This window comes from Carassius auratus, chromosome 15, assembly GCF_003368295.1.
Source record: "Carassius auratus strain Wakin chromosome 15, ASM336829v1, whole genome shotgun sequence".
Classification (NCBI taxonomy): Eukaryota; Metazoa; Chordata; class Actinopteri; order Cypriniformes; family Cyprinidae; genus Carassius; species Carassius auratus.
Genome location: NC_039257.1, coordinates 5,964,758 through 5,981,361, shown reverse-complemented (window position 1 = coordinate 5,981,361; position 16,604 = coordinate 5,964,758). Strand labels below are relative to the sequence as shown.

At 35.6% G+C, this 16,604-nt stretch overlaps 1 protein-coding gene across 1 annotated transcript in view; it reads right to left on the bottom strand.

The window, feature by feature from the left end:
- Positions 1-2,031: 2,031 nt before the first annotated feature.
- The window catches only part of LOC113114859 (2-(3-amino-3-carboxypropyl)histidine synthase subunit 1-like), a 42,164-nt gene continuing 27,591 nt past the window's right edge, over positions 2,032-16,604 (bottom strand). Inside the window, exons 7-9 of the mRNA XM_026281934.1 lie at positions 10,553-10,631; positions 3,827-3,961; positions 2,032-2,253 (exon numbers count right to left, since the gene is read on the bottom strand). Of these exons, the coding sequence (XP_026137719.1) occupies positions 2,176-2,253; positions 3,827-3,961; positions 10,553-10,631 (292 nt within the window). The 3' untranslated portion in view covers positions 2,032-2,175. The remainder of the gene's footprint in view (positions 2,254-3,826; positions 3,962-10,552; positions 10,632-16,604) is intronic.

Below are 16,604 nucleotides of genomic sequence, written 5' to 3'. Positions count from 1 at the left end.
TCAATACATCATTTATATTTTACTATTGTTTAATCACTGTTGTTGTTGCTATTTAGATATTAATAATTAATAAATACTAAAAATTACTAATTATAGTCATAATAATTATAATTCCATAAGTGACTGATTTAAAGTAATAATAATAATTATTATTATATTGAATAAATATTAACATCAATTAGTCCAAAATAATTAATAGGAATAATTATGTTTACTATTTTACTATGTTTATTATTATTATAACTGTAATAAAAATAACAACCAATAAATAGCAATAATAATTACTATTCCTAATTATATTCCTATTCATTATAATTGTTAAGTGGGCCTAACTTAATAATAATTATAATCATAATAAATATGGTAAAAAAGTACAATTACAAAAACAAATACAAAAACAACAATTATTCCTATTAATTACTTTAGACTAATTGCTAATATTTATTTAATACATTATATTTTACCTTTATTTTATTATTGTTGTATGCTATTAATTGTGAATCAGTAACCGCATTTAGTGTTGAAGCAGCCACGTCAGTGAGGTGCTGTGTGTATCTTGGCAAAGGAAAAAACACTTTATTTGGCCTTCTGAAAGTAGATGCATTTAGGAATCTTTAAGATTACAAACAACAGAACAGCAATGCATTTTATGGACGACTGTTTCGTGAACCTAGGAGAGTATGTATTTCTGACTGCTATGACAATCTGGCACTTCTGAATCAGCTTCTGTAAGTATGTTTTATTAGTTTAAGTATTTGCTATTGACTGTTCAAATGCAGAGTTTGTCACATGAGTGCGCGCGTGGCTTGTTTACTGCAAACACATACAAGCTTCATCACTGTGTCTGTCACACCCTTTCAGGCTCGAACTGATGGTAAAACTAAGGAAATTATTAACTTTCTTTACATTTTTTTTTTGAAAGATGAAGCTCGCAATCACGGAAAGGGGAGTTACATTTCCAAAGAGTGCTTGCAGTGTTCGGCCAATCACAATGCACTGTGTCAGTTGGCCAATCAGAGAAGACTGCGCTTGTCAGAAAGAGGGACTTTGTAGAAAATGATGCATTTGAGAGAGGCGGAACATAGAGGACCTACAATAAAGTACAGTATTTGAAAAATAATGTGTTTTTTGAACGTTAAAGCATGCCAGCATATTCTGTTACACCAAATACACAAAATAATGATCTTTAAAAAAGCATTATATGACCCCTTTAAGAAATAATAAAGGAGATTGATTAACAAGAGAAGACAACTAAAGGGGTTAAACTAGTTTGACAGAGGCCTGTTCTGACAGTCTTACACAGAGTCAGCATCTTCAGTGCCAGTTTCACTAAAACATGGCTATTTTCCTGGACACAGATCATGTTTAGTCTCAGACTATAAAAGATTTCACTGTGAATAATCACTACTGACAGCCAAAGTTCGTCCAAGACTCTGCCTAAACTGCTTCATGGAAATTGTCTCCATGTGTTTCAGCTGCCCACTGATTTATCCAGGACTTCATTGTTCAGTGATTACAAAAGACAAAATATATACTGGCATTCACACAGCAGCAGTTAATCAAAGTCTGACAGCAAATTGTAAACATTTAATTTTATTTTGCGCGTAACTAAAACACATCCTGTACAAAACATTCAAAGAGCTCCTTTCTGTTGGAGAACCTCTCATCCCGGCATAATAGGAAATAAAAAAAGTCAGAGTTGGAATTCAGATCGAGTATTATCTTCCTCTGCAGAAGAATAATTCTGAACGCGCTCTCATTTCCCGCTGTAATTTTGAAAGGATGAAGGTCACTTATGCAAAGTGGCTGGCAGCTCCTTTCTAACTGAGGGACAAGATGATTATGTTAAACTAAAACCACCCACTCGCCGCAAGACGAAACATTGTGCATTCAGGGTCAGCGTTTCTTTTTCAATGGATTATCTCTGCCTAACACACACCAGTGACATGTCAGCGCACAAAACACACACACATACAGACTTCACATTTTTGTGTCTTTCTCTCTCACACACTTTCTCTCACTTGCGTTTTGTTCTCTCTCTCACTGTCTCGTGTCAACCAGGGTTGATTTGATGAAGTGTGTTGGCTGTAATGTCAATAGTGAGATTTGATTGGCTTGCTTGTCTCTTGCAGATGTCCATGGTGAGCTGTGGTTGGCTGTTTTAATAGGGCTGTGCTATTCTGGCTGGCAGCCACAGGAGGCGCTCTGTTCACGGCCACAGCTCTTCACCTGCTGACCGGCATCTGAACCCGCCTTCTGTCGAAGACAAAGAGAGATAACTGGAGTCCAAGCAAACTACAAAACAGAAGGTCATCTCCTTATGCGTATTTAAAAACTCACAGTTTCTTTTTATTGTATTGGTGCACTTTGCATTTTCAAAGATCAGGAAAATAAAGGACATTTTATCTGTCACTAATTGTGGCAGGTGTGGGCCTGTTCTTATGCAACATATTAATAATTCAATTTTGTCACATATAAAAGGCACTTGATAGTAAAAAAAATATATATATTTTGAGACCGATGCAGGAAATCTACTGCTATTAAATTCTGTCTACATTTCTTTACTCTTGCGTCGTCCCAAACCTGTATGTGGAACACAAAAGAAAATATTTTATAGAATGTTACCAAACCACTTTGGACACCCTTAATTTCTACTGTATGGACAAAAATTTAATGAATTCCTTAAATGATCTTCTTTTATGTTCCAAAGAAGAAAAAGAAATGCATACAGGTTTGGAATGACATGATGGTGAGTAAATGATAACAATAATTTTTTTTTGGGTGAACTATTTCTTAAAGAACTTTAACATTTGTAAATAGTTAAAACCTAATTTATATAAGGCACTGATAATTATCTTTAATCAGGCTCTTATTGAAATAACATTTTGCCTCAATTAAAATTTATTAGACCTAAACATTTAAAGAGAAAAAAGCTATTAAAGGTATTCTGTGCAATTATTTTGCCTGAATTAAATTTACTATAGGTCACAGAATCCAGAGTTTAACTGACTAGTATTAGTAAGATGGTGGTCACGAAAAATAAACCATGGACCCCAATACCATGCGTACAGAATATGATATCTGAAATAACAAACTATGGAATTTGTAATTAAAAAAAAAAAGCCGTAAAAATGTAGAAACTACAAAAACAACTTTGATAAAAGTAAATTATTCCCCAATATTTAATGTTACTGTGTCACTATTTCAACAATGTCCTTACTACTTTTCTGGTCCCTGAACGTGGTAGCTGGGTAACTGTATATGCAGGATCAGAAAGCTCTAGGTTCTCATCAAAAATATCAGAATTTGTTTTCCGAAGATGAACAGAGGTCTTATGGCTTTGGAACGTAATTAATGACATCATTTAAATTTTTAGGTGAACTATCCCTTTAACAACTGTGTCAGACTAATATAGAAAATATCAACACTGACATCAGTCCAACATAAAGCATATTAACAAGCCAGCTGAATGCTGGTTATTAACACTGACCCTTCAGTATTTTAAGACAGGATTATTTCACACTTGCTGCTGCTTCTCACTGATGAGCCATTCAGGCCTTGAGAAACTAATAACACCAAACATCACTCCCATAAGTACACAGGCTGAAGGGGTGTTTTAGTGCAAGAACAGATGCCCAGATTCTCTGTTAGCTTTCATCACTAGGTGGCACTGTGATATCATTTTCATTATAAAATAGCTACGAGTATATTTATCATATATTATTTTTAAAACTAGTTAACACTGTGCAAATAACAGCACATTACTTCGGCATTACATCATGGATACATTATTATCTCTGCAAAGATAAACTTGGTATATAGACACCTGCACAGGTTTGCGAGAAGGCCTTTTTGGTTGGTTGTCAGGGTGATTAGGAGTCCAGGCCCCCAGGCTCTGATTGGAATAGAAATCCATAGGATACACCTCCTGCCATCCCACCTGCTGCAGCGCTACTGCTGCCTGAAAGAGAGAGGGATTTTTAATTAAAGACATCAGACTGCAGCATCAAACACTGTAGCTGCAAGCCAGAGGAACAGCAAGAATCTTGAGAAAACAACATGGCAGGGCTGCCAACAGCTGACGGGTCGATACACACATCAGCTATGAGCGCAATCGGATATCAAGGGAGCTCTAGTCAAACACGGCGCTTCTCATCTAAGAGGGCAAGTCACCTGACTCTCACACCGCATACCATCTCCCGGATGGCTCTATGTATTACCAATGCACAAAGATCTTCCCCCACTGGCGGAATGCACAGAGCGGAGCCTCTTAGTCGAGGTGAGAGCCGTGTTGTTCCATGTGACCTACAAATGCAGACGAATACATTAGCGGGCCTCGAGAGGAATGCAGGAGTTCCTCGTGCATGTGGCTATATTACATAAACTCCGGCAGGATCTCAGCCGTCAGACTGAGCTGCTTATATGAATAATCAATGCCCCGTGTTCGTCTCCGCCCGTGGGCACGTATACCCACTGCACAAGCGAGATGCGCTGTAACGTACAGCTTTAATACCACGGGAGAAATGACAAACGCCCCCGCCTCCGGTGAAGGACTGTCTCTCTCTGCTGACAATACTACAATACCTCACAAACAAACGCTTCTTCATAAATCTCTCTTAAATACCCTTCAAAACCTAATGCTGCAGTCACTTGCTTTTATTGACGGGAAAAGCGACAGTGGAGAGGTTCTCGCCCTGAATGTTTTTCTGTGAAAATCGAGGCTTCTGAAATATAGCAGGCTATGTATTTAATTATTTAGACTCTTATTAACCCTACATAGAAATTTTATAAAATATATTTTTTGAAATATTCTTTGGTAAGGGCTGTGACCAAACTACAAATCAAAAGCCTGGAAAGACTTACTTGCATTTTATTATTAATATTTTAATATAACAGTTAAAACCAAAAAGAACAAGTGGAAGAAGAAGTATGCAGAGACCAAAAAGTTAAACTATTTATACACAGGCACTATTGCACTATTCATTTAGTAGAAAACTAAATATATATGAATATACATTTTTTAAATATATAGTTTCACATTAATACAAATGTAACTAATTATTAATAAAAAAAAATAAAACATTAAAAACAATTGTGTGTGTGTGTACATATATATGGGCATAGATGGTGGGCATAGATTAATCTTTTTAATCTAGATTAATCTCACTGTAATCTTGGAATTAATCTAGATTAAAATGGCTCATTTGAATTCTGCCGAAGACATTCAGAATATGTGTGCTCCCCAAATAAAATAATGACTAAAAGTAACGTTAAGTCTTTGAGAACGGGTTTCTCAAGACAGGTGGTGCATTAGACCAGGGACTCCTCTCATGTTTCCAAAATGCATCATAAAGTGCTTGAGAAAGCTGTAAACTAATTTCACATTGCACAAGGTGCAGCACGCAGCACATTAACGCCGACAATGGCCCACCACTAATATAAAAAAATAATAATAATAATATATATATATATATATATATATATATATATATATATATATATATATATATATATATATACACACACTGTACATTTATATATATTTACATACATCATAAACAATAAATGTTATTACATAATAATCATGTAAAAAATTCAAGAAATGTATACACAGACACTACTTCAATTTTTTTATATTTGTTATGTGAATAATATATCAATAATCAAACTAGGAACTGAAAAAAAGAAAAGGAATTAGGTAAACACCAAAAAGTCACAATGTTTATAAATAAGCACTAATTTAACTACTTACATGTTTATGAAAAAATAAATTAATAAAAAGATAAAAAAAAGAATAAAATAAAATAAGAATGGTGCTGTACGATATATTAACACTGATGTTAAATCATCTTAATAATATTAAATTCATACATATTAATTTCTGTGTGAATGTACTGTAGTCAATCAGCTATGTTGAAAATTATGATTTTTTTATTTTATTTTATTATGAGATGATAAGATCTTGGATGAGCTTTTTATCTGCTTTGGATGTGCTGCCAACACCAGTCTTACGTTCCACTCTTCTTCCATCCATCGTGTTCTTATTAACCCTGGCACATGCATCTCTCTTTCACTGGCTTTTCGTCAGAGCTGTGCATAAGCCACCTGCTAATCCCTGCACTGACATGAGAGGCAAGTGTGTCATATTGACTATAAATATATCATGAGACACACTGAAAATGACTGCCCTTTTTCTCTTTCTTCATACTTCCCTTTCACACTCCCTTACATCCTCTCATTTCTTGACTTCACAGAAAAAGCAAACACAAGCAGAAATGCATTAAGGTGGCAGCTTCTGAAAATACTTTTACTATGAACTCCATGTTTAAGCAAACCGGCTGGGCAGGAACACCGTTACCCCTTTTATTATGGACTGAGCTTTCACAAAACATCAGCATGTTATTGCTGCATTTTAATGTATTCTCATAATGCCATATTTGCTCTATGCTTCTACGACACTGAATGCGCTGAGCTCCGGCGTGGGCCAAGCAGCAATGAGAATGGATTACGGTGGCGTGTAGAATATGAGAGCCACATATGATTATACAGTGCTTCAATATGGCTCTACTGAGCATTATCATTATTCACTAAGAGATATGATGCCATAAAAACTCAACATAAATGAGCTTCTCCTAGCACAGTGGGTACATTGTTGCTATAGACCGATATATCGTGCAGGATGATTAATAGGCTGATATTTAGTCATTTTGTGAGGCGTCGGCAGATATCCATGCATGCTTGGCTGATAAACAGAAGATAGCCCTCTTGATAGTTTTAAAATAATGCAAGTTAACAGCATTGTCAATGGATAGTGCACATGGTGAATTTTAAATAAGCACTGCATAAAATTATCTGATTATATCTTAGGACTGTGGACATAATGATGTCTGTATACAAATAATAATAGTCATATTGAAATTAACTTTCTGTCCTAATCAAATCCTAGTAATCCTCACATCTGAAAATTCATTAATTTAGTTTACAGTAGGTTAGGTTTAAGGTTATATTATACAAATACAAGTTTGTGGTCGGTAAGACTTTTTAAAACGTTTTTCAAGTCTTTTAAGCTCACAAATGCTGCATTTGTTTCATTGCATTTATTTGAGTATTATTGTGAAATATTTTACGATTTTCTTCAGTGTCACATGATCCTTCAGAAATAATTTTAATATGCCGATTCATTGCTCAAGAAACTTTTTTTTATTATCAATGTTGAAAAAAGTTGTTCTATCCAGCACAACTTTTTTAAACTTATTTTTTTTAACCATTATCAAGGCCTTTACCTTACTCTTTTCATAATTTTAATGTGCCCTTGCGAAAATAAAAGTATTTACTGAAAAGTATTTCACTGATTCTGGTTCTTTTAATTGTGATGATTTTGGCTCACATTTAACAAAAACCTACCAATTCACTATCTTAACAAATTAGAATACTTCATGAGACCAATTTAAAAAAAAATGTGTGAACTGTTAGCCTTCTGGAAAGTATGTTTATTTACTGTACATGTAAGTAATACTCTGTAGGGCCTCCCTTTTGCTTTAATTATTGCCTCAATTCAGCGTGGCATGGAGGTGATCAGTTTGTGGCACTGCTGAGGTGGTATGGAAGACCAGCTTTCTTTGACAGTGGCCTTCAGCTCATCTGCATATATTTTTTTATGGGGTTCAGGTGAGTTTGCTGGCAACACACCAACACCACATTTAAACAACTTTTGGTGCTTTTGGCAGTGTGAGCAGGTGCCAAATCCTGCTGGAAAATGAAATCACAGCATTTTCAAAAAGCTCGTCAGCAGAAGGAAGCATGAAGTGCTCCAAAATTTCCTGGTAAACGGGTGCAATGACTTTGATTTTCAAAAAAAAAAAAACAATTGGACCAACACCAGCAGATGACATTGCACTCCAAATCATCACAGACTCTTGGAAACTTAACACTGGACTCAAAGCAAGTTGGGCTATGAGCTTCTTCACACTTTCTCCAAACTCTAGGACCTTTGTTTCCAAATGAAATACAAAACTTGCTCTCATCTGAAAAGAGGACCAGTTTTTCTTCTCCTTAGCCCAGGTAAGACCCCTCTGGCATTGTCTGTGGTTCAGGAGTGGCTTAACAAGAGAAATACGACAACTGTAGCCACATTTTTTGACACGTCTGTATGCCTTGACCCCAACCTCAGTCCATTCCTTGTGAACTTCACTCAAATTCCTGAATTGATTTTGCTTGACAATCCTCATAAGGCTGCTGTTCTCTTGGTTGGTTGTGCATCTTTTTCTTCCACACTTTTTTCTTCCACTCAACTTTCAGTTAACATGCTTGGATACAGCACTCTGTGAACATCCAGCTTCTTTGCCAATGAATGTTTGATGCTTACCCTTCCTTGTGAAGGGTGTCAATTATTGTCCTCTGGACAACTATCAGATCAGCAGTCTTACACATGATTGTGTATGCTAGTGAACCAAACTGAGAGAACATTTTGAAGGCTCAGGAAACCTTTGCAGGTGTTTTGAGTTGATTAGCTGATTGGCATGTCACCATATTCTAATATGTTGAGATAGTGAATTAGTGGGTTTTTGTTTAATGTGAGCCAAAATCATCACAATTAAAAGAACCAAGGACTTAAATTACTTCAGTATGTGCGCACTGAATTTAATACATGAGTTTCACAATTTGAGTTGAATTACTGAAATGAACTTTTCCACAACATTCTAATTTGAGATGGACCTGTATGTATAAGTTTATCATATAACATAAGCATATGTTATATATATTTATATTTTAATATATAAGCCATCATTCCAGTCTACCAAAAAAATCCTTCTAATGTGCTAATTGGTACTCAAGAAACAAAAAAAAAAAGAAAAAGAAAAATGTGATTTTTTTTGTTGTTGTTGTCCTGCTTAATAACCTATGAAAAGCAAAAACTTGTTTATTTCAATTCACGGTACAGTATCACATTTTGGTTAAAAAACTGACCAAACACAAACATATTTCTGAAAACCTATCAGTATTTTGTTCTTATAAGAGATGAAGACTATTTCATGCACGGCTGTCTTGAAAAAAGCCAGCAAACTGGATCAAATAAGGACAGCGAGAGAAGAGAACAGCCCATGTGCACAACAACATGAGGACAAGCACATCAGAGCCTCAAGTAGAGTCTCAGCTGGCAGCTTCATTGAACAGTGCACACTAAACACCAGCTTCTGGCCTTTAGGCAGAGTTTCAAAGAAAAAGCCACATCTGACATCTGGCAAATAAGCAGAAAATGGTAGATCGGCTAAAGAATATAAAAATAACACATGGGAAGTTAATATGGATGAGTGAATCCAAGTTTGAAATGAAGTGGAAACGGTTTGAACTTTTATTATGGATGGGTGATTCTAAGTTTAAGATGTTGTGGATATTGTTTAAACATACAGTAAAAGTCTGCAACACTGCCATCGCTGTAAGCTGAAAATTCGCTGACAAATAATGTTTAAAGAATACAGTACTACTTTTTATTTTCTATTATTTGTAATGCAATATACTTTCATTTGTGACAGATACAATGCACACATTAAATAAAAGCAAATAAAATAAAATAAAACAGTGATTTTCTAAATTATAATTATTATTTTTTAAATGTAAGGCAAATTTTTATAAATATAAAGCAAACAAAGTTTTATGTATTACATTACATAAAAATAATGTGATAAGTATATATATACTTGTCTATATATATATATATACTTGTCTAAAATATATATATATATATATATATATATATATATATATATATATATAGACAAGGATTATATCAGCTATAGGACAAGCTCATCTCCAGATATCAGTATTGATTTTTGTATCAGCCACAGAAAACCCAATACTAGTCGACCAATAATAAATATTCCTGATAGACTAAGCAAGAAGAGTAACAGGCATCCTAATGAGGTCTATCTGCAGATAAAAATCCACCAGATGTTTCTCTTTTGCATCTGGGAATGGGGAATAGGGATTTAACAGAGACACCTATCCCAAGAAAAACGCTTGGTGTGTGATTCTGGCTAAGTCCTGTTTTGGCATGACATGAATCGAGATGCGCATTTGCTTCTGGTGATAAGAGAGAGAGAGAAAGATACGTTTGGAGAGGTACTGCAGTTAGTCGGCCATTGGGAGGAGCTACTGTTCCACCCTGAGCTGGCAGACTCATCCTGTCTGTCTCTGAGGAGTAGAGACGGTGGGTAAACAAACCCTGCTCCTTCACTAGCATTGATGTGTGTGCGTAGATGTTTGTTTGTGAGCACTAACACACACAGGTGGTTCACACAAATGCATACACAGCCTTTATGTCCCAAAGGCACTCAGACATGGCCAGAAACACTCATGACAAACATGACGGGCAGCATGTGGACTGACAGGGCAGATGTGAACATCAGCAGGGAAAGTACAGATGTGTGGCGTGTGTTAAGAGAAATGGGGATTCTCTTAAGGTCTGCTGGGGTCTTTTTGTCCTCATAGCTTTCATAGTCAAGTACAGTAAATTGAGGATTGTGCTGTGTGCATGTATGCAAGCCTTGTGTACCTCATATGGAGACAGCAAGGGCTTGGAGAAAGCCGTTCCCCAGTCGATGGAGAGGCGAGGACAAGCGATCTGCACCCATCTATGAAGAAAAAGGAGTAGAGAGAGACCTAGTTAAAAAAAATCTAAGTAAAACTGTATATGTTGCAAACCAGTTTACTTTGAGATATGTGATTACATCAGAGTGAGAACAAAACGTAGTGCTTTTTATTCAAAATTATCAGATCGCTAAAAGTTGTCTCGTCAGGGTGAAAAGATACACACAGAGTGGGTGTGATATAAAATGTTATCAAAATATTAAATATAAAGTCTCCATGGGGAATTCTGTGATAACTAAAAAGGGGTATGATTTCCGTACTACTGTGACTGGTTGAAGAATAGGTTTTAAACAATATCAGACCAATAAAAGTAGAATAAAGAGATTAAAGGACAAGTGTGAATATAATTGTTTTTATTTGGAGTGACGTGCACACACAACAAGACCAGGCATCTAATTAAATTAAATTATTAATTTTATGTTCACTGGAATTTGCATATAGTAACCCTTAAGGATGTGCAAAATTATATTTTTTCCAAATAAAATATTCTATATAAAATAAATCTAAATATAGTTGACCACAGTGACCGGAATCTGTGAATATTAAAAAATGAAACAAAATCAGTGTTAATTTAGTATTATTTATATACTATTATTAGTAGCTATTAATATTTTAAATGAACTTTTAAATAATATAAATACATTCATATACATAATAAATAACATATTTGAATTAGCTCTATTTGAACTTTGAACATTTTAATTTTAGTTTGTTTAATGTACTTTTGCAATTTAATTTTTTTTTTGCTTTTAAATATTTATATGTAGTTTGAAGTAAGAGTCGACAAATATGTGTTTTTCAGGGCCGATACCGATTATTACAGATCAAGTAGACTGATCACCAATATTTTGAACTGATATATGTCTGGTGTAAAAATTAAACAATGTAAAAAATTAAGAACAACAAGGGTTCTGACAAAACACTTTCATTAAATGCTTTTAAATAAGTTTATTGGCAAATGAGTTTTGAAAATGATCAACACCGACAACCATAAAAATGCTTAATGTCGGTGCCGATAATTAATTCATTAAATAATTATTTTATTAATTATTTAATTAAAGCTTTATTAATTTAAAGTTTTTCGTTTTGTATTTCTATTTCATTTCAAAGTTATTTCTATTTACTTACAGCAATGATTTACAATAGCATTAGTTAAAAACAGGGTAATTTTGTTTTAGTTAACTAATACAATAAATAAATAAAAAATTAAACAAAATAAACTAAATGTTAACTGAGATAAAATACAAAACTAATAATTTTCGTCATCTAGTTGCCAAGGAAATATTTCTCATTTTCAGTCAGAAATGCTTGATTCAGTAAAAAAATATTAAATAACTAAATAAATAAACCTGGTTAACAATAACATTGAATAAAATATACCTTATTCTATTTAAGAAGTGTGAAGGAAAAGCGAGACACACACCCCCAACACACACACACACACACACACACACACTTGAGGAAGCAGAGCACAGCTTGGCTCGCAGGGAGAATGTAAATGTGAATCTGAACTGCATTGATGTGCAGTGCTGATGCTCTCTCCTGTAAATATGAGAGTAAATCTGCACTAGCCTAAAGCTTCCCTGCAAAGCATTATTATTTAGACAAGCATGGAGTCAAATAAAATAAAGAAAGAACAAGGATATGAGGCGGAAAAGGAAAGTGTGTTGAGGTGAGAAAGAGGCAGCGATAAGAAAGGGTAGGTGAGCAAAAACAACTGCACTGCAATGCCCTAGTCTCCACGGAGCTACCCTACATAGCAGCCAGACTGGGCGGCAGAGAAAGAGAATAAGAGAGAGCGAGAGAGAGAAGGAGGGACAGAAAAGAATAACAGTGACACGAGAGGTGAGGGAGGGCTCAGCGAGTCACATGAGGAACAGTATGAGTGATCGTTGGCAGGCAGAGCGAGAGAGTGTCTAGAGAAACTGCATTTGTCTTTTGAATGTGTGTTATGAATACAGAAGCACTGGAACTGGAATTGTGGGTATTCCGATGCCTAATGTTAAGTAAGAGAACATTCACTGTGTTTCACACACCTAAATGCCACACTTGGGAAACCAACAAGACAGCATCAGTTTATTTTAAGTGGGCTTTAACAAAGCATGCAGTGTTGCATTAAAAAAGCAAGATGTACATCTCATACAAATAGTAATTTTACATAATATATAAATATACTTAAATAAAATGTCTCAAGTGTTGGGAAGTAACTAGTTACATGTGATGGAATTACGTAATTACAAAATAAATGTAAATAATTTTTTACAGTTACTGAGAAAAAAATGTTCAATTAAATTAGTTACTTGTGAAAATGTTAACATTTACAAAGTGGATTAAATCTGAACATTTACACACACATGACTGATTTCTTTCTCAAATTGCATTGCCTGCTCTAATATATGAGACACCAACGTTTCAGGAGTTTGGACAGAGAACTTTTTATTTTTTATATGCATTATTTCCCTTCATAGCTATAAAAAAAGGTTAAGGGCCCTATTTTAATTATCTAAAGTGTAAAGCGCACAGTGCAGGTGCACTCAAGATGTGTCAAAATCCACTTTTGTATTTTAACGACAGAAAAACAGATTTTAAATCTGTATTTAACCCTCAGAACATTCTCAAAGTAAAAAGAGCTGCTAAAGTCTGATTTTGTGGTGGCTGTGCTTTAAAATATAATTTAGATCCTTTTAATTCAAGCGATGAAGGATTTTGAGAAGTCTGACAGTAATCAGTGTTGAGAACTACTGTAAAGTTAACATTGTTTGAAAATGGTTAACAGTTGAAAAGATTTGTTAGAAATTTAGAAGAGTAATCAAATGTTATCAGTTTACATAACTTAATAGGGTAACTTGTAATCTGTAACCCATTACATTTCCAAATTAACCTCTCTGTTTATATATATATATATATATATATATATATATATATATATATATATATATATATATATATATACATACACACACACACACACACACACACACACACACACGCGCACACGCACATGATATACAAAAATATGTAGGCTACATGACATATATACACAAGAAATATGTACTTTTTTTTATTAAATTTTTTTTATTAGCTACATCTAAAGGTTTATAGAGGCAGAAGAAGCTGCAAGTTTTATCTGGATTGTCTGGCAGGTCTGATTGTAGCTTTACTTGGAACCTTTATAACTGGGTTAAGAATGTCTTAGTGAGTAACAGATTCATAATTCAAATCATAGTGTAGCTGGTTTGAATGTCTGTCAGTTCATCCAAAGATGTTTTCAAATGCAAGTGGTCCTCATGACCCCTCCAATCTTAGCCTTGAGCGTGACTCTTAATCCTTATTTGCTCCAGGGGGTTGCATCATGGTACAGTTTACCCATTGCCAAATGATCCACACACCCTTAAAGCAAATAAATGAATGTCATTACATTAATGAAATCCTTTCTCTGGATCAAGATTTCATAAAAAAAAAAAAAAAAAAAAAAAAAAAAACACGGATTAAAAATGGACACATTTGTTTAAATTAGTCACAGACTCATGCAACAGCTGCGTAACTTGACTACTGTGGTGGGAATTTGGTTAGTTTCACAGTGCCAGACATTTGATCAGTATAAAGTCTGACCCATATTCTGCCTCAATCTGGCCAAAAAGGGGCTGTTTGATGGACATGTGAAAGACCAACCACAGTCTACAGTACATATCTACAGTATCTATCTATCGATCCATCTATCTATAAACAGCATCTTCAAGGTAATATAGACCTCCTTGTGTAACACTGTATGGTGACAACCTTGTCTAGATTTAGAGAAATCCCAAGACAAACATCATACAAAACAGAAAGCAGCAAAAAGCAAAGGCAGAGAGCTAAAGGCAACGGGAGTCTTCCTCAGAAGTCTTGTTCCAGACACACACAGACAGAGAGGGAAATAAGGAATGGGCGGTAAATGCAAATATGAATTTAGTATCTGTAACAGAATCGGATTTCAAATATGCAAGAGGGTTGGGGCTGCATCGGGAACCTCAGCACGCCACCAAATTCAATTTACAGACTTATCAGAGCCAGCATCTGTCCCCTCGCCAGAGACAGCCCTCACTGCAGGGAGCCATACGGGCAGAGACACACTCCTCCGTCTGGCCGCATCAAGCCCATTCTCCCAATCCACTTCTGTTTCACGGAGAAGAGGAGAGGTCAAAGACGTGTAATGATGCCTGTTTTGCTTCAGCTGAAATGGCCCCATCAGCATGTGAAGGCAGACCTGATGAGGGCAGGTTCCGACTGATCCCCTAACTGTCACCTGAAGGTGAGGGGGAGGGGAGGGAGGCAAACGTCACATCAAAGAGTCCAACAGAAGAAGGAAGAGGAACAGGAGGTCTGCGGTGACTGCAGGGGGGTTTTCATCATGCTGGTGGGAGCAGCAGCCCCAGTCGGCTCTCTCGGAGTGGAAATAATGGATTTTAATTAGCCACTCGACCAGCAGCATACAATAGCACAATTAACCTTTCCGATCCACAGGCAAATAGGCACCGGTGCCTCCAAATATCACTTAAAGCTAACAGAGATGTGCAATTACATTAGGCTTACAATTAAGGGCACGTATATGCGCCGGTGAATGCTGGAAGGAAACTTTCTGAAGTTTTCCCCAAGGCAGCCATCTGGATTTGCTTTAGATGTGCGAGCAAAGAGATGCAGGTTAGCTAAATCTCGTCTTAAATAGTCACAATAGTGTTTAAAAATGAAATCTTAGATCTTAATCAATGGTTTTTGCCCTACCTTGAGAAAAAAAAAAAAATCTAAAACCAGCCTAAACTGGTTGGCTGGTCTTAGCAGCTTTAAGCTGGAAGTAGCTGGTCTCCCAGAAGTGGTCAAAACCCCTCTAAAAATGATATTTAGTTGTTAATGGCAGTAGCAGTATACTAAGCTACCTGGCTAGCTCACTAGCTGCAAGCTAAAACCAAGTTTAGAAATGTTTAAATTTACTATTTGGGTTTTGGTTACATAATGTGATATGTATATATATAATTCTGATGTGGTCTCGTGTCTGTGTGTGTGTGGAAACATGATTCTTCAGTGTGGGCTGTCTCGCACAAGCTCTCACAGTTTCTGAGTATATCTGAAATCCATGCTCGGAGAGAGTGTACAGTACAGTATACAGTATGCGCTGTTTTGCATCGCTGTTAAGATCAAACATCCAACAGGTATCTTGGCCTGTCTGGAGTGACATCCCAGGATGTATATCTGTCTGTCTGGACTGCCCGCTCTCAAACAAAATGCTCTATGCAAGATGTTGAGATAGTCGAAAGAAAGAGTTCATAGCAAACTGGTAATTCTCCTCAAATCTCTTTCTAGCCTCTCCTAGAACCCCAGCTGGGTCAATACTGGGTCAATCCTGTTACGCAGCACATTTTCATGTCCAAAAAATGTACACTACTGTTTAAAAGTTTGGAGTCAGTATTTTATTTGTCTTATTTAGCAAGGATTCATTAAATTGAGGAAAAATGGCAGTAAAGACATTTATAAGTGGAAAAATATTTCAAATAAATTCTGTATTTGGAAATTTCTATTCATCAGTTTAAATCACAGTTTCCACGAAATATTTAAGAATCAATAATGGTAATAAAAAATAAATAAATAATAATAATAGTAGTAATACACACACAGAGTTTGACTCCTAACATTAGGGTTGTGGGTTTGAATCTCGGGCCGGCAATACCACGACTTAGGTGCATCGAACCCCCAACTGCTCCCCGGGCGCTGCAGCATAAATGGCTGCCCACTGCTCAGTGTGTGTGTTCACTGCTCTGTGTTTGTGCACTTTGGATGGGTTAAATGCAGAGCACGAATTCTGAGTATGGGTCACCATACTTGGCTGAATGTCACGTCACTTTCACAAACACACACACTATAAAATAAAAACAGTTATTTTAAATTGTAATAACATTTCACATTTTTACTGTTTTACTCTTTGA